This window comes from Aspergillus saccharolyticus, assembly GCF_003184585.1.
Source record: "Aspergillus saccharolyticus JOP 1030-1 unplaced genomic scaffold BP01scaffold_44, whole genome shotgun sequence".
Taxonomy (NCBI): Eukaryota; Fungi; Ascomycota; class Eurotiomycetes; order Eurotiales; family Aspergillaceae; genus Aspergillus; species Aspergillus saccharolyticus.
Window position 1 is genome coordinate 160,833 of NW_020290654.1, and position 26,001 is coordinate 186,833.

The 26,001-nt window shown below is 51.1% G+C and overlaps 8 protein-coding genes across 8 annotated transcripts; 4 read left to right on the forward strand and 4 right to left on the reverse strand.

Annotated features, from left to right (window-relative positions):
• Positions 1 to 2,126: 2,126 nt before the first annotated feature.
• Positions 2,127 to 3,181, forward strand: sho1 (osmosensor SHO1; the record flags this gene model as incomplete). Its single annotated transcript, XM_025577665.1, has 4 exons — positions 2,127 to 2,195; positions 2,260 to 2,415; positions 2,469 to 2,591; positions 2,657 to 3,181. 4 exons carry the CDS (start codon positions 2,127 to 2,129, stop codon positions 3,179 to 3,181), a joined length of 873 nt encoding a protein of 290 aa, XP_025427663.1.
• A 1,137-nt stretch (positions 3,182 to 4,318) lies between these two features.
• BP01DRAFT_418553 (uncharacterized protein) lies at positions 4,319 to 5,452 on the forward strand (the record flags this gene model as incomplete). The annotated part of the gene is made up of 8 exons (XM_025579340.1): positions 4,319 to 4,469; positions 4,509 to 4,569; positions 4,681 to 4,740; positions 4,838 to 4,909; positions 4,999 to 5,036; positions 5,128 to 5,156; positions 5,239 to 5,324; positions 5,403 to 5,452. Exons 1-8 carry the CDS (start codon positions 4,413 to 4,415, stop codon positions 5,450 to 5,452), a joined length of 453 nt encoding a protein of 150 aa, XP_025427664.1. The 5' UTR covers positions 4,319 to 4,412.
• A 1,389-nt stretch (positions 5,453 to 6,841) lies between these two features.
• BP01DRAFT_368851 (uncharacterized protein) lies at positions 6,842 to 9,761 on the forward strand (the record flags this gene model as incomplete). Its single annotated transcript, XM_025576517.1, has 3 exons — positions 6,842 to 8,570; positions 8,644 to 9,320; positions 9,378 to 9,761. The coding sequence occupies 3 exons, from the start codon at positions 6,842 to 6,844 to the stop codon at positions 9,759 to 9,761; spliced, it is 2,790 nt and encodes a 929-aa protein (XP_025427665.1).
• Positions 9,762 to 11,000: 1,239 nt separating this feature from the next.
• Positions 11,001 to 12,974, reverse strand: BP01DRAFT_327163 (mitochondrial 37S ribosomal protein mS45). The gene is made up of 2 exons (XM_025572903.1): positions 12,345 to 12,974; positions 11,001 to 12,117 (listed from the first exon to the last, which is right to left on the reverse strand). The coding sequence occupies exons 1-2, from the start codon at positions 12,792 to 12,794 to the stop codon at positions 11,434 to 11,436; spliced, it is 1,134 nt and encodes a 377-aa protein (XP_025427666.1). The 5' UTR covers positions 12,795 to 12,974; the 3' UTR covers positions 11,001 to 11,433.
• Positions 12,975 to 13,989: 1,015 nt separating this feature from the next.
• BP01DRAFT_386212 (RNA-binding protein) lies at positions 13,990 to 15,795 on the reverse strand (the record flags this gene model as incomplete). Its single annotated transcript, XM_025577666.1, has 1 exon — positions 13,990 to 15,795. The coding sequence occupies one exon, from the start codon at positions 15,793 to 15,795 to the stop codon at positions 13,990 to 13,992; it is 1,806 nt and encodes a 601-aa protein (XP_025427667.1).
• A 4,951-nt stretch (positions 15,796 to 20,746) lies between these two features.
• BP01DRAFT_368854 (mitochondrial 37S ribosomal protein bS16m) lies at positions 20,747 to 21,278 on the reverse strand (the record flags this gene model as incomplete). Its single annotated transcript, XM_025576518.1, has 3 exons — positions 20,747 to 20,791; positions 20,872 to 21,067; positions 21,202 to 21,278. The coding sequence occupies 3 exons, from the start codon at positions 21,276 to 21,278 to the stop codon at positions 20,747 to 20,749; spliced, it is 318 nt and encodes a 105-aa protein (XP_025427668.1).
• A 332-nt stretch (positions 21,279 to 21,610) lies between these two features.
• Positions 21,611 to 22,936, forward strand: BP01DRAFT_360181 (NADHX epimerase). The gene is made up of 5 exons (XM_025575856.1): positions 21,611 to 21,693; positions 21,763 to 21,871; positions 21,938 to 22,003; positions 22,126 to 22,220; positions 22,329 to 22,936. Exons 1-5 carry the CDS (start codon positions 21,682 to 21,684, stop codon positions 22,758 to 22,760), a joined length of 714 nt encoding a protein of 237 aa, XP_025427669.1. The 5' UTR covers positions 21,611 to 21,681; the 3' UTR covers positions 22,761 to 22,936.
• BP01DRAFT_360182 (WD repeat PLAP family protein) lies at positions 22,874 to 25,735 on the reverse strand. Its single transcript, XM_025575857.1, has 3 exons — positions 25,542 to 25,735; positions 24,972 to 25,425; positions 22,874 to 24,918 (listed from the first exon to the last, which is right to left on the reverse strand). The coding sequence occupies exons 1-3, from the start codon at positions 25,587 to 25,589 to the stop codon at positions 23,051 to 23,053; spliced, it is 2,370 nt and encodes a 789-aa protein (XP_025427670.1). The 5' UTR covers positions 25,590 to 25,735; the 3' UTR covers positions 22,874 to 23,050.
• Positions 25,736 to 26,001: the final 266 nt, after the last annotated feature.

Below are 26,001 nucleotides of genomic sequence, written 5' to 3' on the forward strand. Positions count from 1 at the left end.
GTTTAGAGAGGACCCAGTTTTCACAGGCATGTGCATCGATCTTCGTTTGAGAAGCGTGGGTAATTACGGAGTACGGAGCCCTTTTCTTCATTTTCTGATAGATTTCCTTCCTTCCCCTCTCTTGACAGGCCTCGACTCCCGGGCCGACTTTTTTGATCTTCTCCTCTGACCCATTCAAACTACGTACCGGAGACTTGCAAGGTTTGGAAGAGAGGCCCTAGAAATGACATGTGGCATGTTAGTCACTAACTGAACCATGGACTTCGGGACTGGGCTGGTACCGGATTCTAAATGCAGTGTCTGGCTACTGGATTAATTGTTCGTTCGTTCGTCGTCAACAATGAGGAAGTTTCCGTGGACTAGTCAGCAGTCAGAGGGTGGAGACCGGGAATTGGATAGTGGTACGTAGGCATAAGAATAGTAGCATTGAATCGAGTGCACGAGTCACTGGAGTCACTGGCAGTTGCAAAAACGCACAAATACACCCAAGTAGTCTATAGTAAGCGATTCATGGATATAACATGTTTGTTGTTGGAGAGGGGCCAAATTGGCTGTATCTATAGTTCATGCCGTCTTTCTTAATTCTCCCTTACTCCATAATTCTCTGTAGATTCAGGAGAAGCCAAGCAAAGTTGATGGAATGCCTGAGGTACCTCATCGCTGAAACGGGCCCAGTCCGGCGAAATTTCTCTCGTTGATTGGCTGTTTCTCTCCCGCGCCAGCAGTCAAAGCCGCCCCGTTCCCTTCAGCAAGTTCAGGTACGACAACAACTAAAAGATGTACTAAACAGACACTAAACCACAATTGTTCCGTTAACACGCAGCGCCTGGAGTCTCCCTCTGTCTGTGTGTCGCTGTGAGATCCTCCACCCCTCTCCCCATTCATCCATATGCTCCATCCCCCATCCACTTTCATCCATTGTCTCTCTTGGTCTCTCTCCTTTTCCTTCAGGTCTCCATCCAGAAGTCCCCATCACCAAAACACATTGGCCGGCTAGCAACTTGACTGACTTTCCACCTCTAGCTCTTCTTTCTTCGCGTTGTCTCTCTCTCTCTCTCTCCACGGCTCTAGGTCCTCGAGCCTCACCTTGACTCCAGTCCATCTCTTCTCCCTCTCATCTGACTCTCCTTCATCTTCCTCTTCTCCTCTCTCCCTCACCTTGGATTGTCTATCCCCTTCCCCTCCCCCTCCCCTCCCTCTTGACTTGTTCATTCGTTTGACCTTTATTCCCCCTCCATTCCAGTCTCTCTCTCGTTTGATCTCAACCTTCTGTCTCTCTTTCTGTCCGATCAATTTGTTCGGACACTAACGTTTCATACTTATCCTTTCTGCTTCAGCCTGGTGCTGCTCTTTCTCGTCCATCTTCTGCAAGGGGTTCTCCTCGTTGAGCTTCTTTCCGCATCACAATCACCCCAGCCTCTTGAGAGGACCCTTCCTCACGTCGCTTTTTGAATCAATCTCCGCCTGTTTCAAGACTCGTCCCTCACGAATTGCGGCCCTATTTCGATTTCCAGCCGTATTAGTCGACCCTCATTTTACTTTGTCTGTCTCAGAAGTATGTGATGTATCACCCCCTGCCGGACACTTGTTAAAATTGTGATTTACCTTTTATTATTTTTTTCCAATCTCGCCGCCTACCCTCATGTCGGCTGCTCGTTGTTCCTTCCTGCATGACTTGGCTTGGGTATTCCGTGTTGTTGTCGTGCCTCATCATGATCTCCTCCGACCATTGCCGATCGATTGACTTGCATGCTCATTTGAACGTTCACGTTCGCCGCCTACAAATTAGCTAACTGCGCTGTAGTCCTATCCCTATATCCGTGCCCTCGGTGCCGCAATCTACGATCGTCATTTCGCGTATCCGCATTCCACTTTCTCTTTGGCGGCTCAAATCAAAGCAATCGAAGCAATCAACGCAATCAAAGCAAAGGGGACCTGCCGTTGCTGCTCTGCATACCGCCAATGAGCGTGAGGTCATAAGTCGCATTGCCTTGTGAACAACAAATCATAGCTCCGGCGTCCGCCGTATAAATTCTTTGCGACTCTGAACCACATTCATGGTGGCATACTCTTCCCACTCGCCCTCGCTTCACAAACCACACCTATATCCAGAGCCCACTCGCAAGATGGCGCGCTTCAGAGCCAGCAATATTCTTGGCGACCCGTTCGCGCTCGCTACTACGTCCATCTCCGTCGTACGTGTTTCGGCCTCTTGAAGCCCAATTTATGAATCCCGACTAATTTCGCTCAATCGCTTAGTTAGCATGGTTGATCGCATTCATCTCTTCGATAATCACCAAAATCCATGGCGCCTATCCCACTTATTCGTGGTGGGCCGTGGCATACGGATTTTGCATCATTGTGGGGATGGCCGTCGTGTTTGGAACGGATACTGGCGTTGTTTATAATATCGCGGTATGGCCCCCGAGCGCTACGTACAAAAGAGGGGTCAGACTAATTGTTTCTAGATTGTGGGTTACCTATCCGCTGGTCTAGTCATCTCCACGATCTCGGTAAACTCGCTTGTTTATGAGAGTGATGCCGCTGCGCAAGCTGCAGGTGCAGGATTTATTCTCCTGTCCATGGTGATTGTGGGTCCCATATTCCCAAGTCCAGATGGTGGTGTGGCCGCGATCGTATGCTTACAATGATGTAGATTATTTGGATTTTCTACTTTGGATCGAGCCCCCAAGCTTCTCATCGCGGGTTCATCGATTCGTTCGCTCTTCAGAAGGAAGGCGCCGGCTCCTACGCCAACAGCAGACCCATGTCAACTGCATTCGGGACCCGACCCGAAACAACTTCAAGCCAGCTACCTCAGATGTACACTTCTGCTCAGCTCAATGGCTTCGAAACCTCATCCCCTGTCTCAGGCTACCACGGTGGAGCCCCCGGATCGGAACACCGTACCTCCCAGCCCCGCTTCGGCAACCCGTCAGCAACGAATCTTGCCCCGCCCGGCAGTGGTGTGCCCCCGGATGAAGTTCCGCAACCCACCGAATATCCGTACCGCGCGAAGGCAATTTATTCTTACGAGGCCAATCCAGAGGATGCCAACGAGATCAGCTTCTCCAAACACGAAATTTTAGAGGTATCGGATGTGAGTGGGAGATGGTGGCAGGCCAGAAAAGCCAATGGAGACACCGGCATTGCTCCATCCAACTATTTGATCTTGCTGTGATCATTATGCATGATCGGTCCACTGTATGATCATGTTAGCTCGGCATGGGTCCCGTCACGGTGTAACGTCCTTTTTTTTCTGCTCTTATCTGGTCTGGTTCTCGCCTTCTTGGCTCGTCGCGAGAAGTAAAAGAGATCTTTCTTGTTTTGATACCCTTCGAGTTGTATCACTCGGCGCGAATCTGGTTTGTGAATGTTCATGTCTTGATGTTTTCCTCGCTTGCTCTTGTTGGATTTTTTGAAAACGTCCACCACCATTCCTTGCTTTCTATATGTTCTTTTCATATCATACATGTTAGAGCGAGCCGCTACTGCACAAACCCGTCTTTTGATATGGCCATTTTGCCGGTATATTCCTTTGCTCCTATCACTGGATGTGAATATGTCTGAAGCCAGTGCTCTGTTTCTTATACATTTCAATGGAACCTCAGATTGTATATCTTTCTCGGCGTCGCGTTGGAGCAGGTACATGAGTGGCAACAAATCATTCCTTTGTTCGTTTGTGGGTGGATCTGTCACCGGCTTTGACAATTTTGCAGGGCGTGGCGATCATATTTTTTCCGTATGCATTCTCAGTGTCACTGGTGAACTTGGTCAAGTCTAAACATCCCTCCATGAGCTAGGCTATTATGGTCAGTCATCTCGGGAGAGCCAATTTCTCCAGTGGTTGGTCATTGGTTGGAATTCCCGCGACAGCACCTCGGTGTGCATAAGCATTCACCAGATATTCGGGATTGTGGTCGAATTATACTTGGCTGAGCATTTGGGTCGGATGGGAGAAGTTGATGCGACTGACTACTCCTGGACCGAGTTCCTCATCTCAGTGACCATTCTGGTCTTAGTCCCGCTGCTACTCCATCGCCCAATATCCCAATAATGGGCTCCGCTCCCCAATCAGTGAATGAGGGCAACTCCCGATGCTCCTTCAAATCCCGACTGCACCTTGACCTCGTATCATGACTTTTATTGCAAGGGTTCGCTAGCAGGGTTCTAGGGTATTTAGAGTGGCGGGACATTCTTCGAAGAAGAGGGAAAAAGTAGATTGATGACGAATTCGATGTGCTTGACTTAAAAATCATGATGTGTATCTATAAAGGGATTCCCTTTTATCTCAAACCACTTTTCCTGTTTGCAGCTGGCCAGGCGCTGCCATGTTCATGCTCTAGGTCCTTCTGGATAAGCCTTTGTGCTTTAGCATTGGATCTCGATCCAATACACTTCCGTACATCTCGATGGCAGGAGACGACGATGTCACGGTGGCCTCCAACGTCTTGGGAACCATTGGGACGGTGCTCTGACGTATTCAGCTGATTCCTCAAATTCTGTAGAATTGGAGAAGGAAGAAGACGAATGGGCTTCCACCATTGATGATGTTTCTCTGGGCTGCTTGTATATCAATCTGTCTCTACGGGGCTTGCCTCTGTGTGGTCTAGACGAATAGTACCAATGACCTCGGAATAGGTGCCGTTCCCATAGGAGCATACATGATACTCCAGGGAGTGAATCTACCACTACAGAGCCAGCCACCGATCTCTGGGTTCTTCTCTCTCGTCAGCTGGGGTCAAGTCTTATATTACGGCCAATAAGCGCTCGTAAAACCCTGTCAAAGAGTTTGTCTAGCCAGCCGGGTATTGCAGCGAGTATAGTTACCTGAAAGCATCATCAGCTGTAGTAATCACCGCTGCGGTCTTGTTTGGTGGCATGGAGGCCATTCTGACCCTGAGGGCATGTGGACCCGAGCGGCTCTGACACCTGGCAGCTCGCTAACCGCTGCACAACAGATACCGTACAACAAAGGAGCTGTCTAACATGTTTTAGGTTGGGTTTTCCTTTCCATCGACCCGTTCGGGGGGCTAGTTTTCTCTATCCGCACTTTGGGGGTGTCTCATCCTCCATGAACTGAGATGATGACCTCCGGGCAGAAACTGACTGGTGGCAGCCGCACAGGGCTCATTTGATATTCTGGGAGGGTTGATGTACATTCTTGTGCAAGTGGCCGAATTATCATTCCTTCCTCCTCTCAGGCGATGGAACTGACCACATTGGTGGCTCGAAGAGTGTCTTCCTGGAGGGTGGTATTTATGCGAGCCACATTATTGGGCGCATTCGATCTCGCGCAGTGCGGAAGGAAGCCAAGGCCACGGGTAAAAAAAAAGCATTGATGAAGTGCTGGAAGAACGTTCTCGGTGTCTGGGTGCCACTGATCTCGAAAAACTTGAAAGGTCCTGTTGTTGCTACTGCGGAGAGTGTAGAGCAGAGTGAGAGTGAGTGACTTGCTGTTTGAATGGCGGCTTTGCGTCGTGTGATGAGTGTCGGAAGTACATGTTGAATTTCCTTCGGGGATAGTACTAGTCAAGAAGAACCATGCAGCAGTTTGTTGTTGTGCGGGCTCTACTTATTTACTTTTCACACTTTTCACTACTTATCGCATCCCCGGCTCTCACCCAGAAAATTCAGGAGGTGATGGTCTAGAGATTCGAACAAATGAAACTCGATTGCTATTGGTAGAAGGTCGAAAGTTTCGGCCGGTGAGGGCGATAGCGGTGCAGGTAATGTCTGCACATACATGCATCTCGATGTAGTGACAGACCGATCGATGAATTGGAAGGGAGGTGCCAACAAACCGTGCATTGAAATCGACCGTTGACTTCTGCCTCTCCCTCCTTCTCACATCCTTATTATACCGTTCGAAGCCCGGCGCTCAGTCGGGTCCAAGCGTTGTAGCAAATGTTGTTTTGTTTATTTTATTTTTATTTTTATTTTTATTCTGGTTCTAAGTTGAACCGATCGTCCCTGCAAACCATCATAATCTATTTTAAATGAGTTGGTAAGTCATAATCCCCTGGTCGGGACATTGACAGTTGATTGATTTACTTCATTTTCCTCCTCCTCCTCTCCTCGTGGCCAGTTCATTCCTTTTCCCCTCCTCCTTCTTCTCCCCCTCCCCCTCCTCCCCTCCATCTCGACAGGCAGAACCATTAGAAGTCCATTTCAGGGATGAGCCACAGAAGATCAATTAAGCTGTGACCCTTTGTGGCTGTTCGTCTGTTTGCCACCTCATTGATCGTGCCACTTCTGCTATCATCATCATCCTCATTTACCCTTTCAACGCAGAGCGATCCCAAGCTAATCCAGGAATTGACTAGATTGACAGGTCATTGGCAGACAGGCAGACAGCTTCTACTACTGCTTTTCCGTGCTTCGCTTCTTAGAGTTGATTTTTAAACTGCCTCCTCCTCTCTGCTTTTTAAGTCATGACGAGTGGCTTCACCTCGGTGCTTTTAAATTCCTCGCCCTCATTGATGCTTGTATGCCAACTGAGCTGGCGAGGGACGCGGTAACCTTTCCGGGTCTGTTCCTTCATTCATTAACATCTATTCTACATTCGTTCTTTTGTTTGCTTTTTTCTTGGGTTTTGGCGTGTGTGTTTCAGATACTCGATCTCTTGTCGAAGCTTATTATTTTTCTGCTTTCTGCTTCTTTCTCTGTTCTTCAATTTCCGTCCCGGCCGAAGACAAAGCAGAATTGTTGCGCCTGGCCCTCCAACGGCGTCGGGCACCTTCGACCGAGTCAATTGGAGAAAAGTCTCAAAATTTCTTCTCTACCATCCCATGTCTTGTCACTCCTTTACAGTTCTTTGCAACCATTGCTACAACGCGTCATGCCTGACCGTCCGTGGTTTCGACTGAAGGCGAAGCTCTGGCGGCGATCTTCGACATCCTCCGTTCCGGCCGCCGCCGCCGCCACCACCACCACCACCACAGTCACCACCCCCAATACCACCACGGTCAGCTCCGATGGTTCTGCTGGGTCCAGCGACTGTAACTTCAGTTCCAGCTTCTCTCACCACGACCACGACCACGATCACGGTCACCCTTCCGCTCCTCAACCCTCCCACCACCACGGTAGCCCTCCGACTCCATCGTCCCTGCCTAACGAATCTGCTCTGCGAGACTTGACTACCGACAACGACAACGGACAGCTGCAGGACCCATCGGCTAACGTTTCTCCGTCCGCCGATCACCAAGCAGCCCGCCGCGCACACTTCCGCCAGACTTTGTCTCGACCCTCTCCCGACGACGGACGCCCTCCCAGCCACCCGGTTGCTTCGGAGCACGGTGATTCCATAGCTTCTGCTGCTGTTGTGGGCGACATCTCCCGACCGCCGGCCCCGACTTCCAGCCGAGAACAGCTTGAAGGTCCTCTCGACGACGTCCCACCCGCAAAGTCCCGACCAGAGGATACCGTCGAAGAGCAGCGTGAAGAGACTCGACCGTCGGCCATCCAGCAATCAGGTGCTGCATCCTCCAGTGCAGCTCGAGGCTCATTGCAACGCAAGCCCGTGGCCCGCACCTCTTCTAACAAACGTCCCACCTCCAGTTTGTGTTCGGAGCACGGTCACCCCCCACTTGTATCGAGCCTCGCCTCTGATCGCCTACCCTCGCCGACCCCAACCCCTCCCCCGCCGACTACCGGTCGCGCCAACCCGCCGTCTCTCCAGCTTGCTTTCAATAGTCACGGCCTTGAGCGCCTGGGGTCTCCAGCCGTTGACCCCCAATCAACCGTCTTAGATGCAGTTGCGGAAAACCCGTCCGGGGAATCCACAACTTACCAGGTAGTGACCTCAACGACACCTGCACCGTTTCCAAAGCGCCCGAGTCTTGGTTCACGCCGTCAGTCGCTGCTTGCGCCGTCTCACCATTATTTGATCAACAGCCTGCTAGACTCTGGCACGACGGGAGAACCTGACGGACTCGAAAACGGTCGCTTCAATACGTACGGCACAGGCATGGTTCGCAAAATCTGGGTTAAGCGGCCAGGTGGGTCGGCCACTCTGGTTCCCATTACAGATGACTTCGTGGTGGACGAGCTGCGAGACCAAGTGATCAACAAGTATGCCAACTCCCTGGGCAAGACTTTTGATGCGCCCGACATCGTTGTCCGGATCTCGCCACGGGAAGGCTCCAATCGACAGACACCCGATCGAGTCTTGAGCCCGGAGGAATCACTCATGAATGTCGTGGACACATACTATCCTGGAGGACAAGTCATTGAAGAAGCTCTCATCATCGACATTCCCCAGCGACGCACGCCTAAACCGTCCCCGCGCCCTCAAGTCTACTATAATCAGTCCGAACCGGGCGAGCACGGCGACTACTTTCCTTTGATGCCAGCAAATCCCACTGTCCCGACACCGCCTTCACACCCAAACAACTCCTCTACCAGCGTCAACGCCCATCCGGCTCCGTCAATATCAATCCTCACCACAGGTATGGCGCCTCCGCTGCCTTCTCCAGGAAGTCGCGGGAATCGACACCCGCGTCGGCCACCACTCACTCGCCATACCACAAACTCCCCTACGATGCTAGGTCAGGTGTCCGCTCCGAAAGGTTTGTGCCCACTTGAACTCGTCGTCACATGCTCTGCCTTTCTCCAGTAAAAACCCGCTGACGTTTCTCCTAGATCCCAATGGAGTTCCAGGGCCCTTGTCTAATCAGCCGGTGCCTTCCATCCCTACTCCGCCTGGCCCTCCCCCGGAGTCGCCGCAGGCCAAGTCGCTCACACCGCCTGCACGCGGAGCTTCTCCGCGACCCCGCCCGTCTGCGCCGACCGCAAAGCCGAAGAAACCGAGTGCGACACAGTCATTGAGTGGTGCTTTTGGTGGTCTCATCGAAGGCACTGTACCGCCGATCAACGTCTTGATTGTTGAGGACAATAACATCAATCAAAGGCTTTTGGAAGCGTTCATGAAGCGTCTGAGTGTGCGGTGGAAATGCGCTGCAAACGGTGCAGAGGCCGTAAAGAAATGGCGACAGGGTGGCTTCCATTTAGTCCTGATGGACATTCAGTTGCCTGTCATGAATGGACTGGACGCGACAAAGGAGATCCGGCGACTCGAACGGTTGAATGGCATTGGTGTCTTTCCAAAGACCGCCGATGGACGTGCTAGCGCGGCCACGGCATCTCTGGCCTCACCGCCAGCCATTGCGGGCAACAGCGATCCTTTGAATGAAGAGGACACGCTGCACGATCTCTCCCTGTTTAAGAGCCCGGTCATCATTGTGGCATTGACGGCGAGCAGTTTGCAAAGCGATCGTCATGAAGCCCTGGCGGCTGGCTGCAATGACTTCTTGACCAAGGTATGTCGTCCGACTTTCCCTAGTCGATTACTGTTACTGACGGCCCTTTCCATCTAGCCCGTGCGTTTCGAATGGTTGCAGCAGAAAGTCACGGAATGGGGCTGCATGCAAGCTCTGATTGACTTCGAGGGTTGGCGCAAGTGGCGTGGTTACGCCAACGACAACTATTATTTCCCTACAGCGGAAGGCCATACAAGTCCAATGCAAACCGGTCCCGAGACAGCGTCGAAAAAAGCGTCTCCCGCCATCACGCCATCGCCGTCTTCGGCACTTGGTCAAAATGGCAAGAAGGAGCGCAAAGCTCTACACCTTCCCAAACCTATTGATGTCACGCCTGAGGATTCCTCTGGCAGTGGGAGTGGAGAGGGATTGGATTCACCAAGCAGTCCCTTGACGTCCGTTCCAGTTCCGGGAACTCCGGCTGATCCTGATGCACTTTAACGCAAAGCCTCTACCTCTTTTCCTGATGGCAGCGTGTATATTCTCCAGCATGCTGTCCCACCTTCTCTATATGTCTTCCGCGGTCCTCCCGCAACCAGCTATAGTGTGTATATGGTGTTTACCTTGGTTCACTGCATCCGCAATCTTCGTTGTACCTGCAGTCAAATCGGCCTCTTACTTCCCCGCAACTTTGTGTGTCTCTTCCCATGGATACCCAGCATAGCCCTTGTTGCTTCTCGCTCGATGATTATTGTTTTCCTTTTGGCCCTACAACTTGCTTGATAAATTCGCTGTCTGCTATCTTTCCGGTTTCCACCTTTTCTGTCTGGCTCTCTATATCAGTCGCAACCCTGGATTCTTCTTTGACCGGACCTGGGCGTCCTCATTTCCTTTTCTCTCCTTTCTTTTTTTCATCTCAAGATCTTTTCATCTTCTCCCCCTCCCGCTCTGGAGAGCACCCGTTCTAATCATTCTAGGAACGAACAGGGAGAGACTACAGGGGAAATGCATTCTCACGTATACGAACTCGAGAATCGCATCTGCTTTGTATAGTTTGTGTGTGTGTGTGTGTGTGTGGGAAACGTCTTTGCTTTTCTTGGATTCTCCTTATAAGCTTTCCTTGTCACCTCAGAGCCACATACCGCAATCCAACAAGTCTACTTCTCGTACAGTATAGTACATGTTATATACATAACAAATATATCCTGCATATAATCTCTACCTTCTCTCATCGGTCGTTCCGCGCTGCTTGAAGTAGTCAAGAGTCTAGGTGAGCATGGAGGGTGGTTCCCTGCTGGTGTACATTCATTAGTCTGGGTCACGAGTGCCGCAGCAAGACGCACGGGGGGATGATGGCCAAGGTCTCCAGAGTGAAACTAGTAGATACCGAGGCTAAATGTGTCTTGAACTACAGAAGGTAGACGATAATAGTAAGTACACACACTACTTGCTACCGGTCAGTAGTAGACAGTAGGAAGGTAGTAAGTAGGTGAAGCTAGACACCGCTCGCAGGTGTTTAGCGATGGAGTCTATACAGCTTTCGACTCCAGATAATGTCTGCTCTAGCTGGGAGCTGAGTACAGCTGTCAGTCGCGTCAAGGATTCTGCATTTCTCGTTTGTGTTGTTGTAGACGGCTCCGTGACGACCCTTGGTTTGTGAACGGAGAGGAAGATAGGAATGGCAAGAGAGGGAAGACCGATGGTTCCGGATGCATACGTGGTAGTTTTAAATATGATGTTGAGATGTTGATTGATTGTTTGTATTGCTGTGGCATCGTCGACATCACAGAGGTAGCCCAGATGATTCTGTGCACCAAACATATAGGGGTAGATGATCGTGATCGGGGAATCACAAAGTAGAAGAAAGAAAAGAAAGGTAGATAGATACACATACTCCTGCTCAAGGGAATCTGTAAAAATAGATCCATCCCATCCTGGGGCGGAAAAAAAGTAACCGCAAGGCAAGCACGCACACAAAACATCGAACAAAGCTGGAAAGACACCACACAAGAGACATAGAGAATTATATGCCCATATAATACAGTTCGAGAAGAGAAGAAGGAGCCATCATTGGTACACCGATAATATCCGTACAGCATTCATCCGCGCGAGGGATCTCATCCAGGTGAAGAAGTCAAGAAGATGAGGGAAAAAGAGGAAAAGGAAAGGGTTTTTAGACATCCACGCGAGTAGGAATCTTGACCTCGCCCTTCTTCCGGTCGTAGCTGGGGATACCATAGCGGCGACCAGGGGCCAGGTGGCCCCGGCCAGTGGGGCCGGTGGTTTCCCGGCTGACGACCACATCTCTGAAGCGGAACTCGAACCGAGAGTTCTCGGGCTCGACCTTCTGAGTCGTCCGCTCCAGGTGCTGCTGGATCCGGTCCTTGCGGTATTGATCCCGCTCAGACTCCTGCGCAAGGCGCTCCCGATATCTCTGACGAACCTCCTTCGGCTCCGTCTTGCCGATGGTGAGACGGTTGCGGTCGTTGACGATCATGTGCGGGTGAGGGATACGCGCGTCCGCAGGCAAAAGAACCTGCTGCTCATCTTCGCGCTTGCCGACAGTCTCGATTGGAGACAATCCCTGGGTAATCTTGCGGATGGTTTCATCGGGTTGTTCTTTCATCTCGCTTGTGATCTTGTGAGGAAGAGCAGGGGCAGCGGAGAATGCTCGGCCGGCGTCGAAACGGTTGAATTCCCGAGATTCAGACACAGGATAGAAGATCTGAGGGTCGGTCAAGCGATGAACTGGAAGATCATTGATGGATTCGTGTCTGATTCGGTCGCCTTCTACATAGGGAGTAGTGGGAACCATCTCGTGAACTGCACGGGCGTATGGGAGCGCGAGGGATTTGCCCTGATTCGAGAGTCGTTAGCATTGCTAAGACAATACACAGTGTGTGAAAGTTGGTAGAAATATGCGGTGGGGTTGATGCATGTCAGATTTAAAGGCGTTGTAATCAAGCCCAGTAAATGGGTCATAAAGACTAATCGATTTTATAATTGTCTCATCATTGCATCGGGCAAGGGTTCCTGCTGAGGGGCGCAAAGGCTGTACGGGAAGGGGAGAAAAGCAAGGCTTACCTGGTCTCTCATTCTATTCTCCAACTCGACCAGTCGAACAACTGCACCCACTCTCCTCATATCGACACCGAACTCAACACTCACACCTCGCACGCTCTGCTTCTTCCTTATGACGCGGTCATATATCTCGTTTCGCAGCGCCTCGCTTAGAATGGGTTCGCTGCGATACTGCTCGTTCAAAGGAAATGGTTTATTGGTATGGGTGAGGTAATTCAGTTCACCAGGAACATGATGCTTCAACTCGGCTCCTTTACCTTCGAGCCAATTGAACATGGTACGGCGAAGCCTTGTTTGACGACATCCCGAGGTAGAAAACGAGCGAGAAGCAGGCTGTGGGAGGGGTAAGAGAGAAGAAGATGTGCATGTGTTCGAAAATCTGGAGAGAGAGGAGGTGGTAGAGGTGGAGGAAGAGAGGGAGGGGAGAAGAGAGTTTTGTATTCGTTGAGCCATCTTGGGGGTATCTTCGTGTCAAAATCGCGAGCAACAATACAAGGGAAGGGAAGAGAAGTGTGCTCAGGAGAGAAGAGGTCAATGGAGGCGAAAATAAGGAAAAGGAAACCAATTGACGGGGGAAGGAGACAGGGGAGGGGCCAAGAATAAGGTCGAGATGAAGGGGAGGGAGAATTGTTGACGAAGCAAAAAAGACCTGCACGCGATGGCTTCGAGGGAAAGAAACTTTTTCGGGAGTGGTGGTATATCACGTGATCACAACAGCCTTGGCGGACCTAGTCCCACTTGCTCAGACAAGCCTATTGGCTATCGACTCAAAAATAACTACTAGTAATTAGTTACCTGGAGTCTGTACATATCTACGGAGTACAGCGCTAAGAAAAAAACACTTGAAGCGAATGCAGGCGTGTCTTAATCTGTGAAACCTGAAACAAGAAAGAAGAAAAGAGAGAGAAAGCGGAAGTATGATAGAAACACTAGGCACACCTCTTTTTACACCCGAGCCCTCTGACCAGTTTAGTCCACCGGAGCAAGACAGCAAAACAATCACAAAAGTCACAAGTCACAGAAAAAAGAACCAGTGTTCCATTTGAGCAAGCAATGACCAATAGAAGAACAGATGACGCTGTAAAGGGAAATGCAAACGAGAATCATGGGGCAATGTGCGACAATGCAGCAGCTAGCCAACAGTAGCCTTTCAGAAGTCTTAAGTGTATACCCATGTCAACGCCTAGCCCCAATTGCAAACATTGGCGACTCTGATGGGAACTGACTCAGGAAAATGCACACAAGCAAAAGCAGGAATCAATCAATCTTTAGCAGAAAACCAATCAAACGCGACAACCTAAGCACGGGGTATGAAGATGGTGCATAAAACAAGACGACAGGAACGCGATCAATGGAAAATCCTCATGCAGATGCAAGGTCTCCCTCCAGAAACAGCAGACATGTAAGCAGCGCCCCTAATCCCATGCTATCAGAGTGCAAAGATGAACGTAAAATCACGAAATCATGAAATCAAGTCAAGGTATCCGGGGCCTCCAAGTCCTTACTCCGAGGAGGAAGGTGACCCTCCAAATGCTGATCTAACTTATTAAAAAAAAGAATATCCCCAATACGCCAGGTAGCCCAGTTGGTCATCAAGCATCTCGGACATATAGTGTTCCACAGAGACGTAACATTGTTCGTTGTACCCCTAGCGGCCCATCATGTAGTCCGGGTAGGAAAAGTTGAACCCTGCCAGATTGGGCCCCCCTCCACTGAGTGGCGGCGGGGGCGAGGCCATTGAGGGGATAGAATTGGTCCGTATTCCAAGGCCAGGGTTAGGGTTGGGATTGAACGCGCCGTTGGTGGGGATGGGGGCATGCATGTTGCTAGCGGGATGGATTGGACCATTGTTCCTCAATGCCAGGGGGGGTGCAAGACCAGGAGGTGCTGCAAGACCAGGGGGCGGGCCACTGACCGTGGAAAATACATGCGAATTATGGATTCCACCAAGGCTGCTGCCTCCTGGCACGCCGCCTTGAGAGGTTATGTTATTCGATGCGCTCAAGGATCCGGGCTGTCCTGAGCGTACTCCCAATGGATTCTTCGAGAAGCTCAGACGAATCCCGGTCTTGATACTGTTCGACAGTTTGACTCCATAGAGCTCGTTGAGTGCCTTGCCGGCAGTACCCACATCGTCGAATTCGACAAAGCACATGGGACCATTTTGTTTGTTCCGGAAGCATAGACGTTTATAGCCGCGTTGCTTGGAGAACAGCGCCTTGAGTTCTTCCTCTGAAGTATCCGGCGGAAGATTTCCCACATACAGAGTGTTGCATGGTGGGTTCATATCGTTGGGGTTGGCAGCAGGCAGACTGTGGCGGTGCATGTGTGGGTTCCCGTAAGGATAAGGGTGACTGGCCCCGATGTTGCTTATCGCTTGCGGATATGTGGATGCAGGGGCAGGTACTCCCATGTGTGCCGAGCCTTGAGGCGTGTAGGCTTGGAGTGGTGGCGACGACAGATTCGTTGCCAGGGACATGCCGGCAAACTGATTACTCAAAATCTGAGGATTAGTCGCACGGCGCCCGGCGGAACCAGCACCAGAGTGACCGTTTTCGGCATAGCCGACCGGATCTTTAAGCAACTCTCCCGTGTCTTCGTCAATATCTTGATCAATCATAGATTTACCACTGACACGAGGTAATTCAGGAATCCCGTTGCCAAGAGGTGATTGGGGGGAGAAGATGTTGTGCAGACGGGTACTCGAATCAGGCAAGCCATCACCGGTGGTAGGTCCATTGATCGCGCTGAGTTTCTCGAGATTTTGGAAGGTTCCATTGAACCGTGACGACTGGCGTGGCAGTGCCCCGTTGACACCGCCCAACAGGCTGCGGGTTGCGGTGTGATCAATGGTGTTTCGTCTGGGTGCCAAAGATGTACCATTTAGTACCTCCACAACCATAGTCGCGTCATTCTTGGAGTTTGGCTTTCCGTGGAGTAGAGCGCGCGCCTCTTCCGCAGCAGCCAGCGTGCCAAAGCGCGCGAGTGCACATAAATAACCATTATCTTCCGGGTGGTCAGACGGGATGAATTCGGTATCCAAGAGGTCTTTCGCAAATAGCAGCATAGCGCGCAAAGCCTCGCGACTGGTGTTGCGCGGAAGCTTTCGCATCAATATTGTTCCACCTGCTCCATTGGCAGGACGGCCGAAGCCGTTTAACGACTGTGCCGGATCAGCGAAGCGCATGGTGGTGGAAGCGACGGTGTCGAAGGAAGATGAGGGCGCAAGTGGAGAGAAAGGGTGAGTGAAAGTTGGTGCGAGCGATGAAGAGGCCTGCGACGCGGGCGGACTGTACACGTCGGTCGACATCACATTCTGGGCCGTCGAGGGCGGCTGAGAAGCTGAGAGCGACTGGTAAGTCGGCGACGCGCCAGAGGATACAGAGGGCGTGCGCTGAGCGGTGCTAAAGGAGCCGGGACTCGTGCGGGTTGATTGATTCGAGCTGCCACTCATGCCTTGCGGAGGGATGAATCAATGTGACAAGCCGATCGATCGATGAGACTTGACGAGCGAATACCGGGAGAGCACGGGCTCTTTAGGAAGGCAAGGGAGCGGAAGTCAAATAGGTGACAGGCGGCACCGGCTGGAGAGGCCCAGCAATGAGATAACAATTAGTAGCCGGAAAGATGATGCAACTAACTTATCACTTATAAGTGATTCAATGACAGATGATCGTGCCAAAGGTAAGAAGTGAGACGGGGGCGATGCAGTGGAATTGCGCGCGACTGCAACAGAAGGGCCGCGTTCGGCCGCGTTCAGGAGGCAATAATGCGACAGAATGAGAGATCGATGGAGACGACACAAAGACCAAGACTCAGGCTGAATAACTGCGCAACTGGCAAAAGCTGATCAAATCAAAGACGTTGAAGGAGTGATTAAATGCTTCTTAATGAGAAGAAAAAAATAATGGTGGTATCAGAGAAGTAATGTATTAGACGTGGGAGACAGGGAGAGGAGGGGGGAGGGTAAAATGGTGAAGAAGAATGAAGATGCAGAATGAGAATGGAGTGGGTGGAAGAAGATGGGAGAGGGAGAGGGGGACGATGAAATGGGGGGGGGAAGAGTGGAGGGTGGAAGAGGATGACGAGTATGGAAACCGAAGACGGGAACAGGGAGTGAGTGGAAATTGGGAGGGAATGGCGTTTAAGGTTCGGTTTCTCGGAGGGAAGAAACAGAGGGAAAAAGAGAGGGAGAGAGAGAGAGAGAGACAGAGGAGGAAAAGGAATAGGGAAAGAAAAAGGCAGGGAATGAGTGGGTGCGGGCAGAAAGAGAGAAAGAGAGAGGGAAAGCAGACAGGCTAAGGGGGCGAGAGGGAGAAGTGCTCGTTAAGTAGCAGTAGCAAGTAGTAAAATGTAGTCAAGTGTCAAGTAGGAGTTGGGGTGCAAAGTCGAAATGATCCTCAACAACAATGTCAAGACGATGGTAAGCAGATGATGGCTGACTTGCAAACAATGCTCGAGAATCCAATATCAAGTCAAACTGGAATAAGGCTGGGCTTTCTATGATGGAGGAGTTGGTCGTGGACCTGAAATGACGATGATGATATTGACTGGGGGTGGGAGAAAGATGAAGGAAGGATAATTACCAGGACGTACTACTGTATGTTGTCAGAATGTGAAAAAAGAGAGATAGAGAGGGAATGACAGTCCGTCCGTCTGTCCGTCCCAAGCAAGACGGAGGACAATAATGAATGAGGGAACAAGGTGGATTCTTGAGAGAGTTCAAGTCCGGAACGGTCCTTGGGACATTTAGGGGGGAAGAAGCTGATGGTGGTGGAGGAAAGAGACGATGAGAGAGAGACAGATAGTTAGACTAGCCACCGGGAGGGGGGGGATGACCGATGGATCAGTTCTCGAGAAGTGAGTGTTCGTTCTCGTCTTCATCCACGGATCCAGTCTGCTTCCGTTCCAGGAGTCTGCAGATGATGGACAATCGGAAGTCCCTTGGGGCTGGCTCGAACTGCTCGGGATTCTGGTACGGAAAGGACGGAGTACTCGAATGAATAATCATCATGCATTAAACTACCTACGGTAGTTAGTTATGGAGTACGCAGTACTACTACTACTATAGCTAATTAGTTCACGAACCTTTGGTCTCATCCAACAAGAGCGCGACCCGGCTTTTTAAGATGGCACGACACGCGCGAGCTGATATTAAAACCAGGGACTAAGTTAGTCTTGCTGGGCAGTGGGCAGTGGGCAGTAGGCAGTGGGCACAGTTCCCAGCTACAGTACAATATCCCCGATCTCCCCGGGAAGAGCAGTTCCTTACAGCAAGGTGTAAAAGACAACTGGAACCACTGACTGATCCTTTTCCTCGGCCTGTCTGGCCTCCCGTCCTCCAGAGCGGCTGCTTGCTGCGACAGCCCACTGACTGCGTGCAAATGGGCTGCCATCGGAGAGGTGAAAACTGCAGGCAAGGGCGATGCCGATTGCAGCTCGATTTAATCTACGCAAACAACCGCCACGACGGATGCGAACGTGGAGGAGGAAAAAGGTGCGTGTGCCGAGGCCGGCAGGACGTGGCTGAATAAGCAGTTATAATTGAATCTTGTTAGTTAGTTAGCTGGACTGGACTGGACTATCAGGACTAAGTACAATTATTGTCATGTATCTTGCTCTCCAGGCCTGGCCTTCCATCCCCAGGAGTCTTTGGCGCGATCAGGAGGGGAACGCGTCGCGAACAGGGAAGAATCAACAAGTGATGCCAAATATTGTACCCTGAGGCCCATGGTCGATTTGGGTTCAGGCTCCCCGACACCCTAAGAAACAAACGCTCGGAACCTCGAATGAACCCCGCGTTATCCGTGGCGGCATGACTCGACAGTTGATGACAACTTAGATGTAAACTGAATCTTCCAACTAAAGTACAGAGTACCACCGACAGTTCAACATTCCGAGGCTAAGTCGAGTGAGTTTGGTCTAGCACGCAAGCAACTTTTTCTAGATGCCGGCTGCCTGCTGGGACACCAAACTAAAAAGAATCAGTCAATCAACTAATCAACTATTCAGACTACGTACAGTTAGTAGTTAACTAAATAACTGCTGCTAGGTTAAATTACTTCCTACCCCTGTTCCCTCCTACCCCTACCCTCCCAACGGCGGGCGCTTCTGCAATTCGTATATGACGAATACTTCCCTCATGCGCCAAAGCCAAAACCGTCCCCCAACCATGTCAAAGGAGAACCCTAATCCCGCTGCCATTTGATCACGAGCAAGACTCGCTGTGCGACACACGGATTTGACCCGTGGTTACCGGTCAACCAGGAGCTTCTTGCTGTGCGGCTCCAACGAAGTACTGGGAAAGAGTGAAGAGAGCACTCCGTAGAGGGGGGAAAAACGGAGTCAAAATACGTGCCCCTGACAGACCTGTAGACCAGCTCCCATAGCACTGACCGGGACATATGGTAGTTTTGTGATTTGGGATCAAATAGTGAGTAGAATGACCCAAACCGATGGTCTCGATTTCAATTCTCTTGGGGGTCTAGAAACTCGGCCCGAGACGCATGCATCGACCGAACAAAAATCAGTCTGGAAGATCTATCAATCAATCATGATTAGTTAGTAATCAGCTACAGTCTGCCAGAGTGAGACGCACGCCAGATTCCCATCATGTGCTGCGAATGGGATCGTATAGAGGCGCGTTGTTGTTGTTGTTGTTGTTGTTGTTGTTGACAACAAGGAAGAAGACGGAATCAGGGCATGAACAGTAAGCAAGTCTGGGTCGCGCAGTGAGGGTGCCTGCCTTTCTCCTCTTTCTAGACCCGCCACCACCATCACTACCCACTCACTCTCCCGACGACGAGATAAGCCCGGTGTCTTGTTTTTCCTTTTTCTCTTTTTGTTTCCCCCCCCACCCCACCAAGTTTGTTATAGACCCTGCCCATATGCCGACAGTACCTATACTTAAACCAAGCCAGGATGGTCTTCCTGGACCTTCTTTGGAGCCACTAGTTGCTCCGATAGACCAACCACGATATAGTCCGATGAGGCGACAGGAGGAGAGACTAGCGATAGTTCAGGACATCTGGCGGATTAGTTCCAAACTTCCAATTGCACAGAGGTTGGTGGGGGGGTGGGAGGGAGGGAGGAAGATAGGCGTCCTGTGAGCCACCGTATCTGGTGAGGGAGTATTGTGTGGCTTGCCCCATGGATCAATGAGGATGTCTAAATTCTGATGATGATCTTCCTACCTAGCATTCCGACAAAAAGCCAATCATCACGGTCCGTCATAACAGATGGGCCCTTCGGACTGTCCCTGTCCCCTGGATTAGATTGGTCCAGGTCTGATTTCGATGCGCGGCAATTGTAACAATAAGAAATGAGGGGGAGGGGGAAGGATGGCCGGCTTTGAGGACTTAGTACTGACTGAATAAGCAAGTAATTACCTATTCAGTCAAGTCGATCTGCTACACAGAGACATGTACATGGAGGGGCAGGGTCAACCCTTTCCACATGTCCCATCATGGTGAACACCGAGGAGGTCCATGTCTGAAAGTCTGAAAGCCTCTTATTTACACCCAGAAACAGTGGCGGTGATAGCTTTGCTGCCTGGAACCTGAGGTCAATGCCGATATGCATATTAGGTAATTCAGCGTCACCATCAGCTGGCCCTTGTGAAGCCAGTACATGGATTGTAGCCGCCTCTGAAGCATATTCTGAGTCACGTTGATGATTTGCATCTGACATATCGATATCATCGTCTGTCGGAAAGTTATACAGATGAATGCAGTGCTGATTCAAGCTGAAGGCTCTGTCTGGTCACCTGCTAGACCTTCAATGCAAGGTGCATAGCAAAAAAGTACTCGGGTCCTTTCTTCCGCGGCGATGGCCGCCTCCAAGAGGCTGATTCATGCAAGAGAGGTGCTCCCGTGACAGACCATAGTTTTCCAGAATTCTCTGTTCTGTCTCGAGGCCATTCATCATTCGCCAATAGAGCCCGCAGTTTCGCGCAAAGAAGTGCTACCCTAGGTCAATTCTCGACTTCAAGCCTGCCTCCCAAGAGTCATGCCCAAGACGATCCCACAGAATTCAGTGCAGTGGACGGGGCTAAAAGCCAATCACGAGATTTGAAGCTAATTGCGATTTTAATCACAATGCGAGGATGCAGCACATAATCAGCACACATAATGTACAGAATTCTTGACCCAGAAGTTTCCGAATGTATCACTCTCTCAATAAAACGCCAATAAGTAAATGCCAGGAGGGTAACGTTCAGGGATATTCTTTTTCTGAACTATTCGAGTCCAACTCTCCTTTCTCTCACGCACATCAAAAGCTGAGGACGACGTTTACCGGCCCACAGCTGTTAAAGAAGGAGAATCTGGTCGTCGGCGGGGACTCCAGTATCTCATGCAAATATACAGATATCACGGAACAATGTAGAAGCGCTCATTGCTCGTCTTTCATTTCATTTTGTTGGGGACCTTCTTCGCTTCAATTAGGCCGGCCTAAGACACAGCGCAATCCAAGTCAGCTCTCTGTTGCTTTCCGTTGCGGGAAGACCTCCTGTCCCGGACGATGGACATACCATGTGCAGTAATCGCCAGACACCGTCGCTGGGCTGCGCACCTACACCCAACCAGTATTTGGCTCGGGACCGGTCGAGCGCGATATCCTTGTAGGATCTTGCCGTGATAGCCTGCTCGTCGGAGAGACCCGTGGGGCGTTGCGGAATAGGGTTGAAGGTGCCAATGACCTCGATGGGCTTGGAGTCGCGAGCCGAACTGGACGATCCGGAAGGATTAGCACGAAATTTCCATCCAGGGGATGAAGCGCTTGTTGCAACTGCTGCAGGGCTCCGATGTGGCAGTTTCAATGCGCTTTGTGGAAAGGATTTATAAGAGAAAAATTCACCTACCGAGCTTGCGCAACAACGATATTGTAAAAGGGCTGGTGCTTGTTCCCGAAGCGGGCCAGACGAATACGGACGACCATCTTGAGTGGATACTGGATATCAAGTGAGAAGAATGAGGGTTTCAATGAGCCAGCGCAAAGCGAGGTCAACTGAACGAGCTCGCGATCCCCGACTCCGCGGCAGATTCCAGCGTGTTCGGAGAATATGTTTGTCCGGATAGAGACCAGATCCGGACTAGCACCGGACGGTGGGGAACATCGATAACAATGATGCAATGCAATGGATGCAACACTTTATCAACATGATGCTGTAGCTCTGGTAGCTCTGTATAAAATATCTCTTGAATCTCTTCCTATCGAGCCGACAGAATCTCTTCCGCTGCACGTCATCACCATCAGTTGACACGCCTGTATGCTCCTCTCCTCACTTTCAAGGCGGAAACCTATCACGGCCTTATTCCGGAAGTATAGCACATCAGCCAAAATGTCGTTGAAAGTCAGACCTTCTACCTACACCACAATTCTTTTTCTCATTTCAGAGCACACTAACCAAACCACCCCGCAGGCACTCTCCTCTAAAGATGCCGCCGCGCTAGACAAGGATCTCATGGAGACCGGCGGGTTCTCTCTCGACCAACTCATGGAACTAGCCGGTCTATCAGTGTCTCAAGCTGGTGCGTTTCCTCAACACGCTCAACTCATCCCACAGCAACAAAAATTCTCTAACAGAGAACTGTTAGTGTACCGCATTCACCCCCCAAGCAAAGGGAAGAACATTCTCGTCATCTGTGGCCCCGGAAATAATGGTGAGTGATCCTTCATTCCACCGATCCCCACCTTCTACAGCTCCATCCATACCCCCCAGAGCCTACAACAATTGCAACCAACCCTCTCTCTCGAATAGCCCATCTAACATCCACAAAACTAGGCGGCGATGGCCTCGTAGCGGCTCGTCATCTCCACCACTACGGCTACACCCCCTCAATCTACTACCCCAAGCAAGGTAAAAACGAGCTTTACCAGGTAGGTAAACCAAGCCACATCTATCACCCAGCCCAACACACTCTCTCCCCCTACTGCCGCCACAAACCACAAACCACAAACCATCAACTAACAGGCCCAAAAAAAAAGCGCCTTACAACTCAACTCAAGAACCTTTCCATCCCGTTTATCACCGACCTTCCGGAAGCCATCAAGTCCTCGCACCTACTTGTCGACGCCATCTTTGGCTTCTCCTTCGGCGGGCCCCTCCGCGACCCATTCCCGGAAATCATCGGTCAGATTGAGTCAGCCACTATTCCCGTGCTGAGTGTCGACGCGCCCAGCTCGTGGGATATTGAGAGCGGACCGCCCAAGGAGGGGCCTGGAGCGAAATTCATGCCTGAAGCGCTGATCAGCTTGACGGCGCCGAAGCCGTGCGTTAAATTCTATCGTGGTCGGCATTTTGTTGGGGGCCGGTTCTTGACGCGGGGGATTGCGGAGAAGTATGGGTTGGATGTGCCAGATTATCAAGGGGTGGATCAGGTGTTGGAGGTGGGGGTTGATGCTGAGGGAAGGTTGTAAATCTACCCTGATTGGCGCTGAGATTGGTAAGGGTATTTAGCTAGTGCTGGGAAGGATACGCCTGTTGATAGGGAAAGGACCCTGAGAGCATTGATTATGCTATAATACTAGTGGGGAGGAAATGAAGAAGTCATGTATGTACTCTGGTGAATGACAGCTAGTCAGTCGATGTTGATTCCATGCAAGTGTGCTTCGCTATCGTTAGCCAATATTTATAATCCTTGGAGGGTCTAAAATAGTAGAACCACCCTATCTAAGCCCGTGACAGGCCCTACGAGCAAACGCGCAGTCTACGACAGCGCCTCCTTAATCTCACTGATGATGCCCTTTGTTCTCGGCTCCTTCCCGAGACTGGAGCTCGAGATCGTATTGAGAAGAGCATTAACATCATAGACCTCCTTTGCTGCAGCCTTGACCTCCTCACCTAGTGCTTTGACCAACGTGCCGACTGCAACAAGGCTGCGATAGACTGCCTCTGAGTCCTTCTCGCCCTGCAGCATCTGCGTGAGCTCTGCAAGAAGCACCAGTCCCCTCTCCGACGACTCCGGGGCTGATTCGTTGCCTCCCGAAGTCAGGTACACTGCGACGTTGATATAGAGGGTTGCGACAGCAATGGTCAAATTTCGGTTCGGCGTTGTTCCGCTGTTGGACAAGGCTGACTTGATTGCTGGCAATGTCTCATCGAACCGGCTCATAGCTAGATTGCGACCAGCTTCTGTTTCGAAAAGGTTCGCCAGCATTCGGACCGATAGCATTGCATTGTTGACATTCAACGGAGAGTTGAATACGCCGCTAGAAAGGAGCCCGGAGATTAGGTCCTTACCATCGTAGTCTGCAGTTGCAACCACGGGAGTAGCAGCCGCCAACAGTCGGAGGAGATCCAGACCAGGGAGTCTACTGGAAGCAGGCCAGAGAGTTGCGACTTTGTATAGTAAAACGACACCGGTACCTGCAATGGGCGAATCGTTCAAGCTTGACGATTCTAGCTGGGTGCAGAGAGAAACCACAGTTTCGAGTTCCGATGGACTCAAAGACAGTTCTTTTGATCCAGACGTCACAAGCTGCTCGTTTAGCTCTTGGAGTTTCTTCGCGATCACTTTAAGGTTGGCGGACTTGATTGACAAATATTGCTTCTGAGGGAGGACTTTGGGACGGGGCTCTGGAGCTGGCGCAGGCTGGGCTGGTTGTGATTCTTGACCGTCTCCAGGACGGTAACGCCTTTCTTGCCCCCAGGGGTCGGCACCAGAAGGTGTCGGGCCTTGGGTAGACTGGCCAAGGCTGGCACCCTGACTGTTCTGAACAATAAACTGCGCAACTTGATCCAGGTAATTCATGGACAATTCGTTGTCCTGAATGAATTTCGTTGCTGCTTCGTAGGGGTTCTGAGAGACGTTGTATGGCAATTTGAGAGGCGGCTTGCCGTCCTCCACGTCGACATCGAAGACATAGTCGTAATCCTGTCCCAGATACTCAATTTTCCTTCCACTGCTGGCAGCGGAATCAACCACCGTGCCAACTGCAATCCATTCTCGGGATGCCATGGACCATGTGTGAGCAGTGATGCTACCATCCGTCTCACGAATCATCTGTACCTGTCCATCCTTGGTGCCCGACTTCTGCTTCAGGAACTCGGGACCAGGAAGTTGCTCCTTGTTGATTTTGCCGACTTGCTGTTCAGGGATTGCAGACTCTTTGACTGTCCTTTCGAACTGTTGTATCACCTCAGCACTAGCGACCCGGTCCTCACTCCTGGTGAAGATGCGAGTGACTCGATCACTGGCGCCTGTGATAATATCCCCGGTCTCCTGACAAGCAGCCACGCTCCACACCGAAATCGCGGGATGTGTTATCGTTTGCACGCACTGCATGCCGTCCCACACTCTGACCGTTCTGTCTTCACCAGCGCTGACCAACTCACCCGAAGGCAAGGCGGCCAATGAGTAGATGAAACTTTCGTGCCCATGAAGTTCTCCAACAAGTTGTCCTTGGATGGTGTAGAGTCGAATCAAACCATCGTTGCTTGCAGAAGCGAAGTGCGCACCAGAAGGGTGGGAAGCAGGGACCTTGCACAAAGCCCGAACAACATCTTGAGAGTCCTTGATTGTTTTCAGGAGTTTCCCTGAGGTGTTGAAAATACGGATCATCTTATCCGCGCAACCTAGTAATGTGTCAGCTATGAGTCGAATCAAAGTGAAACAACTCGACACCTACCAGTGATGATAGTATCCTTATCGTAAGCGAGCACCGTCCAAACACTTCCTTGATGACCGTCCAGCACGAGATCACATTCCCATTTGCCAATTTTCCAGAGCCGAGCGGTAGAGTCCCAGCTTCCACTTACTACCCATCCACCCTCATGTGAGACGTCCAGCGCACACACGTTGTGTGCATGGCCAAGAAGCATAGCGTCCGCATTGTCATCAGCGGCTTTACCGGGTTGTCTCGCCTCGATGATTGTATCTTGTCCGCCGGAGAGGACCAGGCCATCGGGGAAGTCGAGTGTTGGGGGATAGTATGCTAGGGCGTTGATGAAGGCTGAGCCATGACAAGTGATGTTGTAGTCATACGTCGGAGGCGGGGTAGAGACTAGTTTCCATAGTCGCACTGTGGCATCGCGAGACGCTGAGAAGACGGCATTTGGGTGAGGAAAGACCACAGCGCGAACCTATGATACCGACGAATAATAGAAAAAAATGGTCAGCGGTCGATGATCGCCAAGGTTGGGGCAGGGTGGATGTGGGCAAAGTCAGCGTCAACAGGCGGGAGGGGGGGCGTTCTTACATCATCGCCGTGGCCCTCCAGAGAAGCGGAGATCTTGAACTCAGGCATACATGAACTGATAAAGTGGATAGGGGAGAGCAAGAATGAGAGTGCCTGGTGGTTGCGAAGTGGGAAGGAGTAGGTGGGTTTGAATGGAGAAAATGACAAGGATGAGTGTAAAGATCAACCTCCAGAGAGCAGCACCCTGGTGGTTCCTGTACAGTAGTTAGTGGTAGGCGTACCTGGTAGCTGTTGCTAAGGAGGCCATGGTACCTCCGCGGGCAATCACGTGGGCGGTGGCTCAGCCGGGTGTGCGATCGGGGCGGGAAGAAGTTGCTAGAATCGGGGTGGTTGATAAGCTGGGTGGATAGGAGAGACTCAGGGGGTGTACGGTGTGTATATAAGTAGTAGTTATCAGGAGATGGGCTAATTATTAGAATATATATGATTAAGAGAAGGACTATTGCATAGTCAAAGCAGA

Coding starts and splice junctions, on each gene's coding strand:
- BP01DRAFT_327163 (XM_025572903.1), bottom strand. CDS start 12,794: ATGGCTCAACGAATACAAAACTCTCTTCTCCCCTCCCTCTCTTCCTCC. Junction 12,118..12,344: donor AGAATAGAATGAGAGACCAG/GTAAGCCTTGCT, acceptor CTCTCGAATCAG/GGCAAATCCCTCGCGCTCCC.
- BP01DRAFT_360181 (XM_025575856.1), top strand. Junction 21,872..21,937: donor TCTATCAGTGTCTCAAGCTG/GTGCGTTTCCTC, acceptor GAGAACTGTTAG/TGTACCGCATTCACCCCCCA. Junction 22,004..22,125: donor CTGTGGCCCCGGAAATAATG/GTGAGTGATCCT, acceptor CCACAAAACTAG/GCGGCGATGGCCTCGTAGCG.
- BP01DRAFT_360182 (XM_025575857.1), bottom strand. CDS start 25,589: ATGCCTGAGTTCAAGATCTCCGCTTCTCTGGAGGGCCACGGCGATGAT. Junction 25,426..25,541: donor TGGAGGGCCACGGCGATGAT/GTAAGAACGCCC, acceptor TCGGTATCATAG/GTTCGCGCTGTGGTCTTTCC. Junction 24,919..24,971: donor TAAGGATACTATCATCACTG/GTAGGTGTCGAG, acceptor ACACATTACTAG/GTTGCGCGGATAAGATGATC.